At 32.1% G+C, this 22,022-nt stretch overlaps 3 protein-coding genes across 8 annotated transcripts in view; 1 reads left to right on the forward strand and 2 right to left on the reverse strand.

The window, feature by feature from the left end:
* The window catches only part of LOC140437544 (ubiquitin carboxyl-terminal hydrolase 2-like), a 59,272-nt gene extending 45,910 nt beyond the window's left edge, over positions 1 to 13,362 (forward strand). For all 5 annotated transcript variants that reach the window (XM_072527124.1, XM_072527127.1, XM_072527128.1 and 2 more), the window contains 4 exons: positions 423 to 795; positions 2,613 to 2,841; positions 4,006 to 4,560; positions 7,367 to 13,362. In XM_072527124.1, the coding sequence (XP_072383225.1) occupies positions 423 to 795; positions 2,613 to 2,841; positions 4,006 to 4,560; positions 7,367 to 7,454 (1,245 nt within the window). In that variant the 3' untranslated portion in view covers positions 7,455 to 13,362. The remainder of the gene's footprint in view (positions 1 to 422; positions 796 to 2,612; positions 2,842 to 4,005; positions 4,561 to 7,366) is intronic.
* Positions 13,363 to 16,401: 3,039 nt separating this feature from the next.
* On the reverse strand, positions 16,402 to 21,988 carry Fibp (acidic fibroblast growth factor intracellular-binding protein). Of its 2 annotated transcripts, none has more exons than XM_072527133.1 (7): positions 21,817 to 21,988; positions 21,559 to 21,757; positions 21,386 to 21,505; positions 21,092 to 21,330; positions 20,908 to 21,001; positions 18,518 to 18,769; positions 16,402 to 16,583 (listed from the first exon to the last, which is right to left on the reverse strand). In XM_072527133.1, exons 1-7 carry the CDS (start codon positions 21,896 to 21,898, stop codon positions 16,505 to 16,507), a joined length of 1,065 nt encoding a protein of 354 aa, XP_072383234.1. In that variant the 5' UTR covers positions 21,899 to 21,988; the 3' UTR covers positions 16,402 to 16,504. The 2 variants fall into 2 exon arrangements, with proteins under 2 accessions (XP_072383234.1, XP_072383233.1); XM_072527132.1 differs by having other exon boundaries at positions 21,092 to 21,333; positions 21,817 to 21,987.
* On the reverse strand, positions 19,351 to 20,549 carry LOC140437550 (replication factor C subunit 4). Its single transcript, XM_072527134.1, has one exon. The coding sequence runs from the start codon at positions 20,445 to 20,447 to the stop codon at positions 19,383 to 19,385; it is 1,065 nt and encodes a 354-aa protein (XP_072383235.1). The 5' UTR covers positions 20,448 to 20,549; the 3' UTR covers positions 19,351 to 19,382.
* Positions 21,989 to 22,022: the final 34 nt, after the last annotated feature.

Raw genomic sequence — 22,022 nt, forward strand, 5'->3', positions numbered from 1 at the left:
TTTTCCTTTAGATCAGATTTGTTTGACCACTTTCGTAGAGATAAAGTTTTTTCATCTATCATATGAACATTTAGTTAAGTTCCGTGGTCTCAATGTTTTTGACTGGTATAAGATATTGTCAACATATGAAAAAGACATTCTGATACTCACTCTAATAAATATTTATATAACCGTTTTCAAACGTTACATCTATCCGTTCTTTTTTTCTCCGAGTGACTTGTTTTGACTATGTTAATTTTGTAAAATGTTGTAGTCATGGCATGCATAAGATCTTTTTAATATTATAAGATGTGTGCTGTGTTATGGTGTGTTTGAATTGGTCAAATCCCAATGTTCTTTAGTTTACAGTTGGTCATTTCTTGTGCCGAAATATTCTAGTTTACAGATTGAATCTTAAAATACACGTATTATTTATTTTGTAGGATCTGTCGACATCTCCAAAAGTTACAAGAACAGCAATCTCTCCATCCAATTCCATAGCGAATAGCCTTAACTCGAATTCCTTATCACGTCGTTCAAGCGAAAGGGAGAACCACCGTATCCGAGATTATTCGGATGATGATAGTAGTGGTGAACGGGTTCTTAATAGTTACGCCACCATCAGACCTTCAGAGTGTACCTCCCAAAAATGCTTGGGCCTCAACGGTCTCAAGAACATCGGAAATACGTGTTTTATGAATAGTGTAATCCAATGTCTGTCGAACACCAGGTGGTTGTTGGAGTATTTAAAGAAAGAGGGGTACGTCAAGGACATTAACACGAGCATATCTAGCATGAAAGGAGCTCTCATAAAAGGTAGGTAATAAAATATACACCATTTAAAATGAAATTTATAGACATTTTATTCTATGTAAATGATATGGACATTTTTGTAACTTACAAGTTCTTGTTCATAGCAAGTTTAAAAACTATCAGAGATATTTACCATACCAGTAAACTTGGTCGATTTATGTAGTAGTAGTAGTTGTGGTGTATCTTGTGTCGTCAATTAAAATGCCCTGATCGACCCCTGGACGACAAGAGTATAATCCCTGTTAAATCCTTTTTTTAATAATACAGTAGACTCCCTCTATAACGAGAACTAAAATGGCAGACTAATTACCTCGTTATAAGCCGATCTCGTTATATCAGACAATCATAATACTGTGCATACATATGAATCTGTAGTTTTCTAAACCATTAACTTCCTATAGTGAAGCCATTCGGAGCAATATAAGATGCTAATAAATATTGTTTGAATGGCGTTTTTGAAAAAAAGTTATTTACTTTTATTGTCAATGAAATATATTAAAACATAAAAGAGTTGTTTACTTTTATTATCAATGATATACGTTAGAACAAAAAACCTGTACTTAAATTTTTTTCCAACTACATAATGTATAAATCGTATTTTCAATGATAACAAACTATTGCTTCTGCAATTTTAAGAACTCTGTTATTTTTAACTGCTTTAAATGGTCCAGTATCATTCTATCATATATTTTCTAAAGATGTGAAACAGTTGTATTTATTCATTGTAAAGAAGTTTATTGAGGGCTGCAGTTAAGTTTATTGAGGGGCTGTTTAAAAAGGTATTTATTTATAGCCACGACCCGACTAAAAACGTAAAAAACACTTACCAAAAAACACGTTTTTGGATCTTATTTATAATATATCTTTCGTTATAACCAAATTTGCCTCGCTACAGACGGTTATAGTTCAATAGAAATTTCACGGGACATCTAATGTATCTCGTTATAAGCGAAATCTCGTAATAACCGTGTTCGTTATAGAGGGAGTATACTGTATAAATAATGATTCTGACGTGTGGTAATCCTCAATAATAAAAAAATGGTTCATAACGTGCTGTATTTCGTACCAGTAATTCTCTACATCTATTTTAATGTTCTAACATGCCTTACATATTTAATATTTTCTTTTTTATTATTCATCATCATCAGTGGTTTTACAGCTGTAGTTGGGCCTCCCTTTCACCAGTTATTTCTGCCCATTACCAACCGTTTCCAATTTGCCACTCCAATCTTCGCGTCCTCGTCTTCACTACCTTTCCTCCTCAGTCTTGACCTGCTCACTTTTATATTACACGGTCATTGATAATAGCATTCGTCTGGAGGATAGTTTTCATTGCTTTTGAAAGTTTTTATTTAGTCCCATTTTTATGTCTGTCATATATTTCTTATAGCACTCAAAGGTAGATCACCTTCTCCAGATGTCGTTTTCGCAGATTGCACAAAATATTCTTCTAAAGATCTGTCTTTTGAGTAAATGATTTGCATCTGCTTTACAAATAGTCCATATTTGCGACCCGTAGGTCAGCACTGGTTGGATGAGTGTCTTATATACCGTTTGTTTCAATTTTTAGCTTAAATTTCTATTTTATAGGTGTTTGTTTAATCTACAGTTACATCTGTTCGCTAGTAATATCTAATAGATAGTCCTCCTATTGTATGAATCGACATGCTATGTTAAAAGAAGAAGTACCAGAACCTCCCATTGCCGCAACTTGTCTGTTTTCTGAAAAATTGTCTTATTATTTTGTCGGGTATATTAATGTCTCTAACCTATTCCTTTAACGGATTATTATTATTATTTGACGAAAGTACTGTTTGCAGCATTTGCAGAGGTGATTAAGGAATTGTGGTCAGAAGATGCATCTGATCGAGTAGTCAACACCGCTTCATTGAAGGGACAAATACAACGATTTGCTCCTCGATTTATGGGTTATGCGCAACAAGATGCGCAGGAGTTTTTACGCTACTTATTGGAGGGTCTACATGAGGATGTGAATAGAGTTCATGAGAAACCAAAGCCTATATTAACAGAAATCGATGAAAAATTAAGGTTGGTATTTTTTTATTACCGATATGATTATGGCCGCTATTTTGGTAATTTTTTTTCTAGATTTCTCTAGATTTGTGTTTAGTATTACAGTTTCCATATTTATATCTTCTATCAACCCAAAAATTAGTTAGTATTTATTAATAAGGGCGAAAAGATAAATATGATCTGTTAAGTAATATATAGAGGCGAAATCCAAAAGAGTAAGTGCAGTGCCTCGAGTACTTGAAATCAAGAAAGTGACAACAACCAATATTTCAACAATTTTTTTCTTATTTAGTAAATCAATCAGACTTTAGATATGATAATAATAGCCAATTAAGTGCCAATTCGATTGTTATGAAGTGAAGAGTTAAATTCCAGAATGGAGATAATTGTCAATTATTCCACAATTTATCAATTCACTTTATCCGCCTTCGTACAGTGCGAATGCTGCTTGGACACACTGTCTATCTACTAACACCTCATCTTGTTGCGCTGTGTAGATGTTCTGCCCTCTTGAACCACCCAACCGTGCTATAGATTGAAAATGACCACCTTTGTTTGATTTTCCATATGCACATATGGTTCACGTTCAAATCTGCAGCAACTTGTCTTAGTGACAAACCTTCGAGTTTGGCAATTGCTCTTGTTTTTTGCGCGACATACAAATGCATGCTAGGCATTTTGGACGTCTTTAATAGCTTTTTATTTTATTTTTCAATACGCACGAAATTTTTGACAAGCACTTTGACGTTTAGCAAATGAAGGTGTAAACTATTAGAAGTAATTTAAGCAAATTCATTCTCTGAGGTAGTTCTTCATCACAAACACTAATGACATCGCTGAAATTCTCGATTATAAAGTAGTTAGTTTCTTATTTTACATACAGTCAAGTGAGGTTTGATTTTAAATGACCTTGTTTATGAATTTTATTACATTACTGACAAACAAGCATCATACATATGTCAAAACGTAACATAGAGGGCGTAAACGTGTTTTAGATGATCTTATTTAGTCCAAATTTGTGTTTTAAAGAAAGCAAACAATTGTAAACTCGTTAGGTTATATTTTTAATAACTTTTGAGTGACTAACCACTCAAAAGATATTCCAATACCTGTTCTAATTAGGATTTTTTTCGATGGCTCTGTATAATTCAATATATTTACACACATTTGTCTTTTCAGTGATAATGAAAAAGCGCAAGAATCGTGGACAAGATATTTAAGAATGGATAACTCGAGAATAGTGGATCATTTTGTAGGTCAGCTTAAGTCAACACTGAAATGCACACACTGTGGACACTGTTCAGTAACTTTCGATCCATTTTGGGATCTCTCTCTTCCTATACCACAGCGAACGGGTCAGTTGCGACTATCCCAATGCCTTGATTCGTTCACTCGAGAAGAAACTTTGGATGGCGATGAAAAACCGACGTGTTCAAAATGCAAAGAAAGACGACGCTGCACTAAATCCTTCTCCATACACAAATTTCCAAAAATATTGGTCATTCACCTGAAGAGGTTCTCTCCCACAGAGAGATTTAGAGGCAAATTAAATGTAACAGTAGATTTTCCAATGGAGGGACTAGACATGAGTCAATATGCAGCAGATAACGTTTCTCCTTGTAGGTACAATTTATATGCGATATCGAATCACAGCGGCACCACGTATAGCGGGCACTACACAGCGTATTGCCGACATCCCTACACGGGACACTGGCACGAATACAATGACTCGAGGTAAGTTTTATTAACAGATTCTTTTTGCTATAAATTTCTTTAGATTTCGTTAATAACTGCTAGTAAAATCAATCTTTCCCCCCATTAAAAAAATCATTTGGACATAATGAAAACTTATGAAATATATTAGTTTCATTCGCCGTACGAATCCTGGACGCGTTCAGGATTACTTCAGATGCGCAGTGTAAAAATGAGCGTTCGCGGTGATCAAGTCCTGTACTGATAGGGACTGCTAGTCCGGAATCTTTTCGTTTGCGGTTACTTATTTCGTAGTTCAGAACCAGTTCAATCGATCCTTGTGATCTGAAGAAAAATTAGAGGGCATACATGCGCAATAGGAATTTCAAAATACTTACAAACATTTTTATATATTCTGTGCTCGGAGTTATAAACAGCTGATTCGTTCCCCTTACTTCCCCTCCATTATCTATCTACCATGCTTCATAATATATTGTCCTTTTTTATATAGGACTTTCTTTCCTTTATTTTAATGCTCATATTATTTTTTGTATCGATGATTTTGTATCCATTTATAATCATGTTCTACATCCGTCTTTAAGGAATTGCTTGGACTACCATACATGTTGTTTTCTGGATGTTCATTATATTTTCTTGTAGCTGTTTGAATATTTTTATTATAAATTTGTAAAAATTACGGTTATTACGGTTAAAATACGGCTGATTAAAATACTCCTGCTGGTAATTTATCTGTTCCTGTGGATTTATTGTTGGAACGTTTTATATCGCCTGTCGAAGTTCGTCTAAGCTTGGTAGACTTTTGTTTTGATTGTTTACATCTTATACTATCACCGATTGATGGTGTAACGAATATTTATCTTGCCTACCTCTGGGTAAGAATATGGGGTAGAAAATTGGGGACAGAAACAGAAAGGGGTTGAGAAAAGGCAAGCAAAACAAATCGATACGTATGCGAACGGCACTCAGGGGGTTGTTGGAGAGCTGGGGTCGTGGATAAGTGAACGACAAGGGGTTGAGATTGGGGTAGCTACCAAAATATGAAACAAAGGGGTTACTTACGTAAATCTCCTGGACAGCTGGATTAAGACAACAAGAAAGGGCTTCTAGCTATTTTAAAGGAAAGGACGCCGCTTCGAAGAATCCTAGACTTGCTGGATTTAGGAAAAATATCCTAAAATAAAAAATATATAAAGGGTTAGGAGATTTTCTAAAATAAATACAAACAATGGATCAGAGAAACAAATCAAACGTTTATTTTTGTCTCATACAAACAGTTATCTAACATATAAATGACACAAAAAATATACTAAATAAATAGTTGCCAAATACAGAATAAAAAAAACTTACATGTGTCCGTTTACAAACTCCGTTTACAAAGGGGTTGGAGATACTACAAAAACTTACAAATGTTACCGCACAGAGATTAACCTTTTTTTAAAACAAACAAAACAAATTAATATCGAAACAAATAAAGCTAGCTGTCATATGTTAACATTAAATTAAAAAAAAACAATTAAAATGACAGCTAAGTTAAACCATAAAATTTACAATTTATTAAATATTACAATTCCTTTAAATTTTAATGAAAGCAATTATTAATAATTATCAAAAAAAAAGTCTGTCGTTACTTTAAAATTTAAAATGTTAATTGTTACCTTAATTTCACTTGTTTCACTTAACTTCAAAGAAAAAACTTGCTACTATCTCTGGGATTGGAGCTGCAAAGGACAAAACTCTCAACTTGGGCAAAAGGAAACCATTTCCATACGCAAGGACGATTGAAACAGGAACTTGGTGGAGGAATCAAACTGTCGACGGGGACATTCTATATAATACTTTTCAAAAATTTCCAGTATCTGTTCAAATCTTCCAGTGACCACTCTGACAGAACTGCCTATGCAAAGAGTATCATCACGTCCACTGGTATGAGAATATTACAAAAAAGTTGAATCGCTTGTTCGATTCAAAAATTGCCCCAGATTTTACATTTCAAATCTTTTGTTAGACTTCCTTAGCTCAACTCACATTCTAGCACGTCTGCCCTGCTTGGAACTTAAATGTCGACTCCTATTTGCCTTACATTTTACAAATTTTAACGCAAAATAAATTTCCCTTCACGTCTCACAGCTAGTTTTTGTGGTCTATGAACCTAAACAAACAATCTACCCTTCTTGACCTCATTCTTAGCAACGAACCGATAAAAAAAACATTGAAATGCTTTTAAATAAGCAGCTATAAGCCCTGTTATAATAAATATTTGATTATTTACAATGACATTTCTCACTTATTTATTAATTGTTATACCAATATCACGTTCGGCATTGACCTAATTTCAATTCGAACGCATGTAAAACAATTTGCTTGGCGTTTATTGAGATATATGTAATTATATTTCTTAAGAGTTGTTTTCCTTATCTTACAGATTTAAAATGTCCCACCCAGGGGTTTTATAATATTTTGCTTGTTTTATTAAGAGTTTCGTTTGTCTTTGCATCGAGTTATTTTTGGTTTGTTTGTCCTTGTAATTTAGTTTTTCATACAATCTTCTGAATTCCAATTCTCAATTGAGGTCCATCAGCTGTTTTTTGCAGTTATCTTTTTGACTTGTATATTCTCTTTTCTTCTTCTTCCACGAGTTTACTCAGGTTTTTAGACTTTATCAGCTTAGAGATAGGTCTAAATTGACTAGGTGGGGCTAAGTGACACTAGCGGGACACCGTATCCGATATTGCACATCAGTACACAATTTAAACCCCATTTGCCTTACATTACATTTTAATAATTCGATTGTTATATTTATAATAATATATTTTTTTCTAATTTGCAGGGTGTCTTCAATATCTTCGAAATCACTAGTTAGTGGGGAAGCTTACGTCCTCTTCTATGAGCAGGAGGGTGCAAAATCCCACCTTTAAGTCAATAACGTTTTAGTTTTATAATGAAATATTTTTAAACCAATGCTTTTTTTGGTTTTGCAAAATTTATTTATATACACTCAAATAGATTTATTTATATTTCTCCTTGTATATTTTATGTATTTAAAATTTTGTTTTATATAAATTGTACTATGCTGTCCGAAACCTGGTGAACTTTCCTTAGGACTCTTTACAAGTCTCTCGCTACGTATGTATCTTGTATTAACGTTAACAGATGCAGGGTACTAACAATTAGATTTCAAGGATATGCTTTTCCGAGATTTACATATACAAGGTGTTGAATACGCTAGAGCGAAAAGTAATCTTGGAAAAATGAAGATTACTTTATGTAGGTCGTTTCATTTTGACTTACATCAAAATTGATTGTGTTGCTACTTTTACCGCTATTAGTCAAAACTGCCACCACATGAATAATACATTCGTGAATAATAATACCGTAGAGTCAAAATGAAACGATAGTGTTTTGTTTTTACAAAGAAAAGTCGTAATTTCTGTCCATTTTATAATCGCAATGTAATTTTATCACATATACGTTTCTACAAGATACAGGATTTTGGATTATTACAGACCAATCCATTCGTATTTTCGAATTATTTAAGCAATAAATGATTTTAATTTACAAATCAACTCTAGCGGAACAAAAAGGTATGTGAATATTTTCGTGATGTCTAAACGCTGTTATAAAATGGCCAACAGTATTCGACCTTTGTTCATAACTCCGCAATACTTTTAATTGTTGGTCATCCAGCTCGTTTTATCCTTCGAAGTAATCCTAATTCAATTTTTCAACACGCTTTCGAGTTGTTCTGAAATTAAAAACCTTGCCCCTTTAAAGGCATTTTCAGTTTTGGAAACACGTAAAAGTCGCAGAGTACCATGTCTGGACTATACGAAGACTGATGGAGTTGTATAACATTTTGTTTTCCCAAAAACTGTTGCACAAAGTTCGATGAATGCGCTGGCGTATAATCGTGATAAAGCAACTAGTCGCCACTCGTCCAAAAATGGAACAATTCTGTTGTCACTTGATCTTGAAAACTCGTTGTTGATTTTCTGAACTCTTCCAGCGTATTCATGGCGTAAAACACTTTCATAATCGAAAAAAAAAATCAAAAAGGTCGCCCAGATGGAAACTTCCGTTGTGAAGACTTATTTTTGTTAATCGTGACAGTAAATCCACGAATCGTCACTGTTAATGATCTCTTTAAGCATATTTCGTCTTTAGCATTTCTTAATTGTCTGGAGCGATTTTTTTCAACCAAAAGTTTCACAAATTCTATATCTTCCGGTGTTGTTGTACTGGAAGGTGACCAGAACATGGTCACTGTTAACAGACATTATTTTAGTCATGTTTTGCTCATACGTTCATCTCCAAATGACTTTTGCATTTTCAAGTTACTTAATGCAAATTTGCTCACATATCTTCGCCATTTTCAGCGATAAACATAAAAAAATTCAACGTAAACAAAACCTTGCTATTGCAGACCAAATATTTCCCGTTGGTAACATACACAGCAAATTCGAGTTACTGATTACGCTTATAAAGAGAGTGTTGACACGTTTTGGCCTGAAGTTATGATCGAATGTCAGATACTTTTGGGACAGACTTCGTATTAACGTAAGACCGAGAAGATTCGATTACGTACCGATTGTTTGGTGCATGATCTGACTCACCTCACAAATGTTTCACATTTATGATTACTACCCCTCGAAGAGTGGTTTCCGGTTGTTTACAATTATATGATCTTATTAGAACATCATCATTGTATAGATGCATACTCATACAGGAATGTCTCATTGTAATCTTGTTTGGTAGGACGATATTGTGTGGTCGCATCACCCTTCATTCAAGATAAATGCTTTTATTTTTGGACATTTGTAACAATTCTAAGACAACAATGTATCACATCGTTGTTTGTGATATTGTTCAAATGTCTATGCTTCTTTACAATCTCTATTTTAATAAATTTCGGAGTTCTTTGTATCCTCAGAATATTACTTTTTTTATTTTGTCACCAATCTCTGTATATTCCAATCAATTTACATAATATTCTACACTGCAAATTATTAATTGAGAATATATAGATGTATTCACGAAAAATTGAATGGATTGCTCTGTATATGTTGCCTTTTTATTTTTACTATTTATTTATATATTGTTAATAGAATTATAGGATCGGAGAAAATGTACTTATTTTGTTTTTTGTTTTATATATTTATCTAGTCTATTTTCAAGGTACAAGTTTGGCAATGCAAATTAAAATGTGAACCATCCGCATTGTTAAAAAAATAGTTATATTTTAAAAATATTCTAGAATCATAAAAAATGTTTGAAAAAAAAAAAAAAAGAATAATCTCTGTATGTTAAATTTTTTACTTTATTACGTTTATCAGAGATAAAGAACTGGTGTTTTTTACTTTCTTTTTTTTTACTATTCTCTTAATCTTAGCTCTGTGTAGCTAAACAAATACATGATGAGCAAAAAATAATGGACATAGTTCCTCAACGTCATAAAGTTTTTTGAGTAATTATTTTTTAGACTTAGGGTGTGTAACGACCAAAACTGTAGTGGTAGTGGTCCAGTTTAAAATTTTGCTCTAAAACGTCACATATTCTTAACACTGGCAAATAGTTAAGAAGGTAATATAAACTACTTCGTAAATTTTGTTATAAAAGATAAATTGTAAGTTCTATAAGTGTGTCTCATTATGCAAGTGCTACCAGTAAAACACCAAAAAAAATATTTATTCATGTTCTACGTTAGAAAAATAATATTAAAATGTGGCTTTATCTAGCCTGTATATATCCAGCAGATTGTCTACAGTCTAAAATGTATTTTTGTGGAGATAATTTTGATGTATGATTCAATATTATTTGTTTATTTTTATATTAAAAGCATTTATTTTTCAAAGATGATAATGGGAAGTTTTAGGTTAGAAATAAAGTAAACAAAATTGTTTAAACTATTTGTCTTGATAAATCTGATTTCCATGGTGCCAAAAAACTTCTTAAATTTGTTTTCAAAGATGTTTTAATCTTTAATACCCAAATTTCGAAATTACTATAAATAAACTGAACCACATACAATGTAGTCGCTGAGAGCGATGATGTTTGTGAACAAGTGACGTCATGCAATTTAGTATTCCTTATCATGTGACTTGAAATTTAATTATAATAGAATTGTTAACTAAAAATTAAATTCTTTAAACATAAAGAAAAATGTTGTGTTCATTCGTTTGCGATTATGGAAACTACCGTGGGGAAGATTACTTTTTAAAATTAATTTACAAATACTTGAATTCTTCAAGGATAATTTTTTTCCAAATGAATCTGTGATTGTTAGTTAAGATTAGGAATATCAATAGAGATGGATCATCGAACGATTTATATAAAAGTTTTACAATTAATTTTTGCAGCTTATTTACATATGAAATCAAAAAATGTATGATCACCCATTTAAGGGGAGAATGTTTTTGCATAAAAGTATTTGTATTATATATTTCGAGCAAATGTAATTGCCATTAGTTACTCAATCGTTCAGGAAGTAAAAGGGCTCATATATTTCAAAACATATACTTTTCTGCCGTTAATAAATTTCCAACGTGACAGATATACTGTTACAGTAGACTCAAAACTATATCGCACGTCGACGTTCGTATCGAAAAAATTAAACATCACTAAAATGAGATTGTTTTAACCAAATAATAGTTTAAACACATTGTGTGAAATAATTTAAAATTCGCTTATGTTAATCGATTTCTCATTTTTGTTCATAGATATAAAAGACAAAATAAAAAAAACTAGTCGCAACTTCCTTATCAAATTTGTTATAGTAAAATATTTTAAAATTATTTAATATGCACGTTTTTAGTCATTTTTATTAAACATTTCGACTTGACCAAGTGATTTATTTGAAATTGGTAGTGCTGCTAAAATAAATCGAGATATCGCACCAAAAAAAAGTAAATGTATCTTTCGACTAAGGAAAAATCAAATAAAAAAATCTTTGCAAGGCCAATAAAACCATAAACGCTTTCATGGTTTTTATTTTCTGCAGAATTTAGTATTTTTTCAAAGACTGTACTTTTTCGTGGCCGTTTTTTTGTGGTTCTTTCTCAAACCTATAAATATTACTAAGTGGCCTGTTGTCTTAACACAATCCATTTTTCCTCCTTGGATAAATTTTATATGAGACAGTCATATGTGAACTACCTATGCAAAATAAAAAATGTAAATTGATCCTTCTTGGGTAGTTAACGATTGAATAAAAAAAAGACTTATCAAGCCATGAATGCTTCTACCACTTTTTCTACTGTTGAAATGTCCAGTGTTGACCTTTATTACAGATTCACAAAGATTTCCTCTACTTTTGAACATATAATCATTTTTTTGTCTGTTAGATTTTGGAATTCTTGGTACCAAAACAAAGAAAAAAATGCAAAAATATCTCGTTTGTTTGTGAAAGACTGAATAAAAGAAATCTTTATATAACAGGGATCAAGTTATGAATGCTTTCATCACTAAACATCACTTTTTTCTAGTGTTGAAATATCGCACTGTTGATAGTTCTTACAGAACTTACTACTTTTTAAATAATTTCACAATGATAAGAAGACTCCCCTGTTTTTGAACATGTAATCCTTTTTTCTGTTTGTTAAATAAATGTCCAACGAGACTTGCTACCAAAACAAAAAAAAAAGGAACAAAATTTCTCTTCCGTCTATTCAAGACTGAATAAAAGAAGTCGCTGCAATGTTAATCACACCATCACTAAACATCATTTTATTCTCTTTTTTAAATGTTCAATATTGACTTTTACAGAACTTACGTTTTTTTATTTTACAAATGGTAAAAATACTTATAAAAATTTCAGATGAGATCTGTAAGCTTTGATTTATTAAAATCAAACAAAAAAAAAATAAATTTGCTCGGGGTTACGAAAGATTTATTAAAAGAACTTTTTACAATCTGTCTAAATAACGGATAACAGGTAGCAGTGTAACTGATATTTAGCAAACACTGAACTGTGAAGCAATACTGAGCTGTTGGTCAGAAGAGAGGGGACTGCGCACGTCATTATAACATGTGCTGTATTTCTTAAAAAACTTGCATCTATTACAACCATTACCAGGTTCTTTTGCAAACAGTAAACTTTTTTCAGTTCCATTTTATTTGCCATATAAACGATATGATGTGGTTTGTATAAGTAAACTTGTAACTAAAATTTAATTTGAATCTAGACATCGTACCACAAATAGTATAATATAAAGAGAACTTCGTTGATTTTGTGAGGAATTGTACATACAAATTGAGTAAAATTTAAATGAGATTATGACAACTACGTTAATATTTTAAAGCTTTGTATCGTTAGTTAAAGGTACGTCTGTTTAATATTCATATATCTTTAAAGGTTTTCGCTTATGCTATAGAAAGGAAATGTGTCTAGAGTATTTTTAAGGGATGTTTCGCATTATGATTTGCTTTGTGCACTTTAGCAGTTTAAAAATCGTTTAGAGCGTTGTAGGTCAAATAATATAATGTACTTATTTATTACCAAACTGTTGATATTTTAGATAAAATTGTTAATTTGGATTTAGCAACAAATAATGCTCATTTTTTAAAAGGCATTTTTGTCCAGTTTTAAACTTTTAATAAATGTTTAATTATTTTGTCTCCTACCTCGAAAAAAAATACTAAAGCTTCATAGTATACCAAGTAGATAGAGATTTATACAAATTGTTACCAAGATCTAGACAAATCAAGCACGTAATGGAAAATTATGAATCTAAATCGAACAAAATATGATGTAATATACTTTAATAAAGCTTTATATATTATGAAAAAAATGTTCAAAGCACTAACTCAAAATAAAATTTGTTTGCAAAATACTCTTATTATTTTATCTCCCGATTGTCCTTTTCGTGTATGTAAACAGTCAATATTCTGTTATAATAATATGCTACCTTTTTTTAAGGAACACACTTTGACTATTGATTATTTTTCTTATGTGTTGGAGGAACATATTCTGGGAAATGTCTATTAGGTAAACGAAGAAGCGCTAGAGTCGATCCAGGGCGACCAGTTTTTGGCACGATTATACTGGAGTGATAGGTTTCAAATATCATTTCAATCACATTTACGCAAAATTGTAATGGTGTGTATTGTACTCCATTTTCCTTGAACAAATAAGAGTTCCAAAGACATAACTCTATCGGATGGTAGAATATTTTCTTGTAGTATACCTTTCCACGTTTTCTGGTTATAGGGTAATCGCTGATATGATGGTTAACTATCAAGTCCTCCCATTGTAAAATTGTAGATATTTACTACTGTTGGTTTTACGCTTTCTTCATTTCGTTTTTTTAACTATAGTATCTGTGTTATGGACAGTGGAAAGCTAATTATATCTCTTTAATCTCGCCATCGTAATGCTAATAATTTTCGCCGTTGATAGCCAATGATATTTCTTTTTGGGACTTTTTTTGTGTGCATGAGTGGAGGCATTTTTTTTCTATTAGCTTTTGCGGTTTTATGTGTCGGTTTTTTTTGTAATCAGAAAATCAGACAGTTGAGAAGAAGAATAAAAGTTGTCAGTTATGAGGCAATGGCCTAAGTCGAATAGCGGCTCCATAAGAGATAGTACTATTTGCGATGTAAATCAGTAAGTTGCATAATTTTGGTTGATACCAGTTCTTTTGCCGGTATATATTATAAATGACCAAACATAACCGCTTTTATACTCACACAGCATATAACTTTTTATGCCAAATCGAGCTCTTGAGCGGAATGTATTGTTTCCATCCAAGTCATACTTTGTAACAAACATAATAACAAACTTTCGTCTATTGTAACATCACGATCGAGAGAATAGCACTTGTTTTTTGAAAAGTTTTCATAAATAGGACAAATTAAGATTTTGATGCTAGTTTGTTTTATATTCTTCGTTATTAGAAAAATGTAAATATTTTTTATTTGCCAATATCTCTGATGGCTTATAGCTTCTCTGAAAAATGGAGTTGATATTGTGGATTGTTTTGACCAATACAGTTGTTGGTCCGGCTTATGATGCTCTGTAGAATAACTAAACCAAGGAAAACACGTATTTCAGCATCTGTAGTTTTCCTTTAATGTAATACTTTCGAAGTAGCTGGACCATTTCTAGTTATTTGTTTTGCATACCAATTGGTTTCGGTGGTAATGTGAGCAATGATACTATCGTCAACGAATTTATTGAAGAAGTGGAAGACGTTGTTTGGCTCAGGAATTTTAAAATTTATAGAAGATTTCCCATGAAACGGAAATCTAGGTGGTGGCGATAAAATATTTATTTCACACCATTCACGTGATGCTCATACATTAATATCACTATAATCTGAATTATTAAATTCATCAAAAACACTTTCGGTATCACTTTCAGAACCTGAACGGCTTATATTAAATTCTGATCCACTAATTTTGTACTGATAATGTTCGTCTTCACTATCACCCCCCCCCCTCCCCATGAATGCCGCACAGTATTCGTAAATAAAAGAAACTGCGATAAACTGCAATACACCTTTTTCAATGGTCAGACACGTACTTTTTTTTTAAACCGTTACCGTTAGCTATCCGTACCACTGCGCTCAGCGTGGTGGATGGTGGCTTGGCACAGTAAGTTTCCCCACCATCGTGTATAATACAGCGACAACAAAATAGACGAGTTAACACGTTTTAATATATTTTATGCCACTATTGAAAACGATTTTAAACGGTTTGGTACTGTTCAGTCAACATTCAGCGAAAGATATCCCGAGTTAATATTTTTTGTTAAAAATTGTTTGGCGGAGCATACTCGGGATAAAGAGGTAAAGTCCAACTTATGAAATGAAATAACATTCGAACTTGCGGACTAAACGTATATTCATTCCTTCCATACTCAACAAAAACTTGGTCTAATATCTGTAACGAATGGTTACAAAAACCAGTGTGAAACTTTCAAATAAAGCTGACATTGTTTCTTATTGCATTTTTTATTTGGGGAATTGTGTTTCCTTCAAGGTTTGTAATAATGTTAATGTATAAAATATAAACGACTGGTCCCAGTATAATACTTTATGGTACCTACTTTGGTCAAAGCTGAGTTCGTAGTTTTAGTTGAGAATAAGCCTCTTCCACAGAGAGGAAGCCGTTTTCAAACTAAAATTTTTAAAAATTGGTTTTGAAACCTTTTATTGAAAACAGCTTACGAACAGGAGGGTAAAATGAAGTATGTACAAATTTTACATACTGCTTAATAAAGTTAATGAAACAAAAACTAACTGTGATAAGAAACCTGCTTTACAAGACTAGTTCCAAGCCAGACAAGAAATTAAGTTTATCAAATATTCTAATACCAGCAAAAAATCTTTGGTATGTATGTGTATATACTACAAACCCACAGTGATTCCTTTGATTTATAACAAATAAAGCTTTTCGGACTACATGGGGTAGAAGCGTGGACTCTGAAAGCCCAATCCGTAAAAAAATTAGAGGCATTCGAAATGTGGCCATATAGGCGTATTCTAAAAATTCCTTGGACTGCAAAAGTCTCAAACGAAGACGTATTAAGGTTAATTGGACATGGCAGAAAGCTTATGAACACAATTAAAATAAGAAAAACGTATCTGGGCCACATACTTCGAAACGATAAATACTCTCTTCTACACGTCATTACGCAAAGAAGAGTAGAGGGAAGAAAGAAGAAATCTTGGCTGAGGAATATCAGAGATTGGACTAACCTCAGTATTGAACAGATATTTCACGTTGCAAAAGAGGAAAGTGTTTAAAGAAGTGATCGCCAACCTTCATTACAAGATGGCACAATAAGAAGAAAGCCTTTCACTATTCTTGTTTATGTGTCTACTCAGTTTAACTATCATTAGAGCTATTAGAATAAAAGATACAGCATCTAAACTGAAACTGTATTAGCAAATTGAACTTACAAATAATAAATATGTACAATTTTATTGTGATTTTAAGTTTTTAAATCTTACAATGCATTTACCTATGATTAGCTATACATAATTAATAAACACTTTGTTACAACTTTCAAGAACTTCTCCCAGCTAGCTTTTAGAGCCGAATTGGTCCTAAAACAAAAAAATGTGTTGGTATAAAAATTATAACTTACGCAAATAGATAACTAATACATTTATAAAATATAGCCAGAGTGTGAGAATAATTCTTAGAATATTTCTACACTGTTAATTGTAATTTCATTGAAAAATAATTAAATATTGGAATAAAAAAAAACAATTTTGGTAAAAAATATAAGAAAACAATATGCAAAATAAATATAAACACTTCATTGCTTAAAAAGTTTTTATTCCAATTAGCCGACACTTTACCTGTATATATTAGTTAAGATAAATATCTTATTTAACCGAATATAAAACGAGATTTTTTTAAAACATCATTATCATCATCAGTCGAACGTCGGCCCTAGTTGAACCTCGATCTTCCTTAGTTTTTTTAGTGTTGTATCAATCGTGATTGATTCGTTCGTTTTGATTTAATCACTTCAAAGTATTGAACGAACGAATCCCGCTAGTTCATAAAGATCCGATCGTGCGGTCTGATTGATCGACCGCCGACGGCGCCGATCGAACCAAAACCAAATCCAACTTGAAATTTTAAATGATTGAAAAATTAAAAGGGACTTAGCTACAAACCGGGAGTATTGGAATTTCTAAAATATTCTATCGGGCCCCAGCGATTGCTTCCGAATACACATATAAAATACCATAAACAATGCTCTCGGTTTTCAGTCGATTCAGCTCAATCAATCGGTTACTCGTTATTTCTTTTAAACGGCAACGAAAAGTATTGAAACGAACAAACGATTGGATCGTATTCGGAGTCGGTCACTGATTGATTCGGTTCTCGTAAAATGAATGATTGACACACTAGTTTGTTTGTTTCGCCCGCCATTCCTGTCCCTTGTCCTGTTTCTCGTCTACACCGTTTTTCCATTTCAATCTTGATTTGCTCTATTTGTATTTCCATTTACAAAATATAATGTGATTTATGTTTTGTGCTGTTACCCCACAATAGTAAATGTTTTTAAAATTATGGTTTAACTACAGGGCAAGTTCCATCGAGGACACCTGAAGGTCCAGTCCGCTTCTAATGTAGGTATCTGAACATTGGCTTGTCTGTCTGGAGCCTTGTCCTAATTGTTGGTGCGCGTTAAAAAAATGCTGCAAAATTCCATTCCATATAAGTGTTTTGGAAAAAAAGCAATGATGTGATTGATCAAGTTGAAAAAAAAGTACTTAATGTTACAGTTAAGCAAAGCAATACGTGATAGTTATGATGCAAACTTTAAACTTAAAGCAGGAGACAGTTCTAAAATTAGCCAGAGACAAATGACCCAGATTGGAAGACTGCCCATTCAAAACAAAGAATACACCTTCAAGTGCTCTAATCACATAGACATTACGCTTCTAAGGACAGCATGTAAAATATTCACCAGCATATGACACCATATGCAGAAATAATATTTCGAAAATACCAGGCTAGTTTTATAGGTGGTAAATTGACAATTCATCCGATCTCTGCCCTGAGACAAAGTTTAAAAAAAACACTGGAATACGGCATATATACTCGTCCTAGGAATAACAAATCAGTTGGTAATTGTAACAAAATTAGTCCTTAAAAATTAAGTGTAATATGGAAAAAAGTATGCATCAAGGGGAATTGTCTGAATCTTTTAAAACAAACAGCCCGCTGTGCTAAGGATATCTTCTGTGTATGAGGGGTATATGTATCACTAGTTGATGAGCAGCCAGTTGACAATAGTGACAGAGAGTATGGCATGTAAGAAAAACAGTTCTTGATAAACCCATTGAGCAGATGAGTGATTGATTACAAAACAAGATTCCTTGATATCATCATAGAAGACATGGGAAACATAGGTATGCATGTGTGGCAAAGGAAGACAGTAGATAGGGAAGACTGGATAGGATAAATGCATTTTAAAAATAAACAACTTTTAAAATTATAAATAACACAACACTCTTACCTGAGGGGATCAATCTCTCCAGCTATTTGCCCATAAGCTATTAAAAACTGCTCAAAATCGTAAGGTGACCACAAACTCTGTTTAAAGTATTCTACAATTTGAGATAAATCTACAAAAAAGTTCTTCATATCTCTGGACCTATGGAGTGTTGTGGCTAAAGTTAAGAGAGCTCTGTTGTAGAGTTTAAAATTAGACTCTAGGTCTGCATAACTTTTTTGCAGTAATTTTGGCTTTAGGTGGACTAGTACCAAGCTAAAAATTATATGTAGCAATAATAACACTCAACAGTACAAATATATAGACAGTATTTTTAATTAAAATAATTGAGTCAATATACTACAATTTGAGTCATTCTACATTGAGGTGACAATACTGAGATAATTAAAAACCAAAAATGGCTTCATGATGTAACTTTCTTATCAGATGTGAGGAATCAGTTGAATATGTTTAACTTTAAACGAACCATAATTCATGAACAATTTAGTTTTTAAAATGGTAAGTGAACTGAGTCTTGTCAGGCATCTTTGATGAACCTGAGAAATCCATGTAATTTATAAGGATGTTTCTCTAGAATGAGGTCACTAAGTATTCTGATTGTCTGTGATATAAACTATATTGTATATAAAAGTTCACAGGGAAAAAAATTAACGATTTAGATTCAAATAAGAATTAAAATCATCATCATTATCATCAAAGCCTTCTTCAGAACAATCCTGCATTCACCCCGTCTCTGGCAATTCTTCTCCATGCTCTAACTCCAATAAATTTTAAATCATCTAAATAATTTTCTTGATTCCGAAGTTGTGAAGGGCAAAAGGTTAAAAATTTGAAAGTTAATAAAAAAGTAATGTATTAAAAAAATAATTTACATAGAATAAGCTTTAATAATTGTATTTCCCAGATCAAGTAACTGAATATATTCAGAACCGCCATCTTGCAAGCGAAAACTAACAGATCCCAGTTTTTCTCCTATGAGAGCTTTCTGTTTATCATTAAACTCATCACTGTTAACAAGTTTTTCATTAAGTTGGTCCAAAATTTGTGATGCTGCATAAGCTTCCAACATCAATTTTTGTATAAAATTTTCTACATTATTATAGTCTACCAAATTTTTGCAAACAGATAAAAATTCATCAAGCCATTTAGAGGGTACAACTCCTGTAACTTCAAGTACACTGTCAACATCTATTTTTTCTTGTGTACCCTTCAGTTTAGCACAACTCTGCAGGCATGTAATAGCTCTTCTCATATCTCCCCCACTAGCTTCTACAAGAGCATTTAAAGACTCGTCATCACATGGAACTCCCTCTTCTTTACAAATAAAAGATAATCTTTCAAATATCATGCTTTCGTTAAGTGGTTTAAACCTAAATTTTGTACATCTAGATGTTAACGGTTCTATTATTCTGGACACATAATTACAAATTAAACAAAATCTTGTGGTTTTTGTCTCTTTTTCAATAGTTCTACGTAGAGCAGCTTGAGCAGCATGTGTCATTGAATCTGCTTCATCTAATATCACTATTTTAAATGGTGGACATGGTTTACCATCTGGTCTGGTTCCACTAGCAGTTAATTGGGCAAATGTTTTTACTTTATCTCTAATAACCTGAATACCTCTTTCATCAGAAGCGTTTAGTTCGAGAATCCTTTCTTTATAGATGTCACCAAAGAGTTGTCTTGCTGCTGCCAAAATGGTACTTGTTTTACCAGTACCCGGAGGTCCATAGAAAAGTAAATTCGGTAAATCTGCACCTGATATACACTGTTCAAGAACTGCAACTGCCTCACTTTGTTCAACTACATCAGCTACTGTTTTCGGTCTATATTTTTCTACCCATGGTACAGCTTTTGGTTTTTTAACAGCCTTTGATGTTCCACTTTTGGAGGCAGGCTCTCCTAATTTTCCAGACTTTAAAAATGATTGCATAGTAACTACTTAAAAAAGATGTTTATTTTCTTAATTTACGATAAATTAACGCGGGAAATTATATATTTTAAGGCATAAAATGTCTCTTTCTTCTTCTCTTATATAACTAGACAAACAGCCACATTCGCAGAAAAGTTAATGATTTTACAATAGACCGAAATAAGTTTTAAGAATAATAGAAAACCTCCTGTGTAAGTATTATCCAAATTGTATATAAATTAGTAGTACTATAAATATTAATATTATATCAACAACCATAACAATTTATTGTAAAACTACTACCTACGCCCATGATGTTCTAACAATAACTGTCAAACATTCACCGCTAACTTCATAATATTAATTAAACAAGAAAACTGTCCTCATCTATATTAGACAAAAGCCAATGGATTAAAAAATGTTTAAATTAGTTCTTTAGATCGACTTTTGCCTTTTTGATAAACAACTTAAAAAAACTTACTGTTTATGTTCTCTTTCTTTATCCATTAAAACTTTTAAATCTCTTAACTCAAATAAAAATTCTCTATCCATTTCTAAATCATTATATTCAGTACCTACAAAAGAAATAGTACCAATATGTACAGCTGCCTCTAGACGTATTATTATTTATATTTTTATTTTAATAATTATGTAAAGTTTGTTACCAGTTAAGTGATAAGTCCAGTTTTCTATCATTGCTTCACAACATATCTTAAAATTATTAAAGGACATTTGCTGAACTTTCTTCTTTGATGTTTCAAATCGCATGCATGCTGTAAATACTATACAAGTGTACTTTTTTGATAGATCTTCGGAGAGGCAAAATGTACTTTTAATATTCTCTGTTGTTATACCAGGCTGTTCTTCAACTGCTTTGAATATTCTCTTCACATTGTCAAATTGTCTTCTAAAACAGTAGATTTAAGTATGTATATATAATTTTATTTGTTATAAGCTACCTGCAAGACTTCAAAGGTTTTCCAGTTTTTTCAGCAACTTCATCCAAATCTTTCCTATTTTTTGATGACAACTTTTTACCCAATACTTCCCGTACTACCTCATCATCAAATTCATAATACCTAAAATTAACCGTTTTGTTTAATTATATTTTAAAAATATCAATCTCTATTACTTTTCAATAAGAAAAAGTCGAGTTTGCGGGTCAATCTGAAATATAAACTGTTCTTGAAGTTTACTTGGAAAGCTTAGAAGTTTTTCTAGAAGTGAATAAGTTCTATAATGATCCAATACATCACTTGCAATCAGTTCTAGAGAAGCACCAGTTTGTTGACCTAATCCTTTAATATTTAGCATTGACACTGCTTCACTAGCTACAAAAAAATCATCAAGATCAAGAAAAATATTTACTTCAACTAACTAAATTACTAACCAGTGTGCCCATCTACCCATAATTCATAAATTTCTGGGTCAACTAAAGTATAGTTACTAATAAATACATCAACTTCACTCATATTTTGATGTTTATACAATTCATTACATTTTAATTTAACTTTAACTACTTCTAAATATATTGTCCCTTTCCTATAATAATCTCAATATTGACGTATAAAAGTAGGGTTAGGTACATTAAGTAAA

Source organism: Diabrotica undecimpunctata, chromosome 3 (genome assembly GCF_040954645.1).
Source record: "Diabrotica undecimpunctata isolate CICGRU chromosome 3, icDiaUnde3, whole genome shotgun sequence".
Lineage (NCBI taxonomy): Eukaryota > Metazoa > Arthropoda > Insecta > Coleoptera > Chrysomelidae > Diabrotica > Diabrotica undecimpunctata.

Excerpts from the sequence above, each read along its gene's own strand:
- LOC140437550 (XM_072527134.1), bottom strand. The coding sequence starts at position 20,447 with ATGCAATCATTTTTAAAGTCTGGAAAATTAGGAGAGCCTGCCTCCAAA.
- Fibp (XM_072527132.1), bottom strand. The coding sequence starts at position 21,898 with ATGAGTGAAGTTGATGTATTTATTAGTAACTATACTTTAGTTGACCCA. Across the intron at positions 21,506-21,558 it reads CGACTTTTTCTTATTGAAAA|GTATTATGAATTTGATGATG; the intron begins GTAATAGAGATT and ends GGTTAATTTTAG. Across the intron at positions 18,770-20,907 it reads AAAGAAAGAGAACATAAACA|CTTGGTACTAGTCCACCTAA; the intron begins GTAAGTTTTTTT and ends TATAATTTTTAG.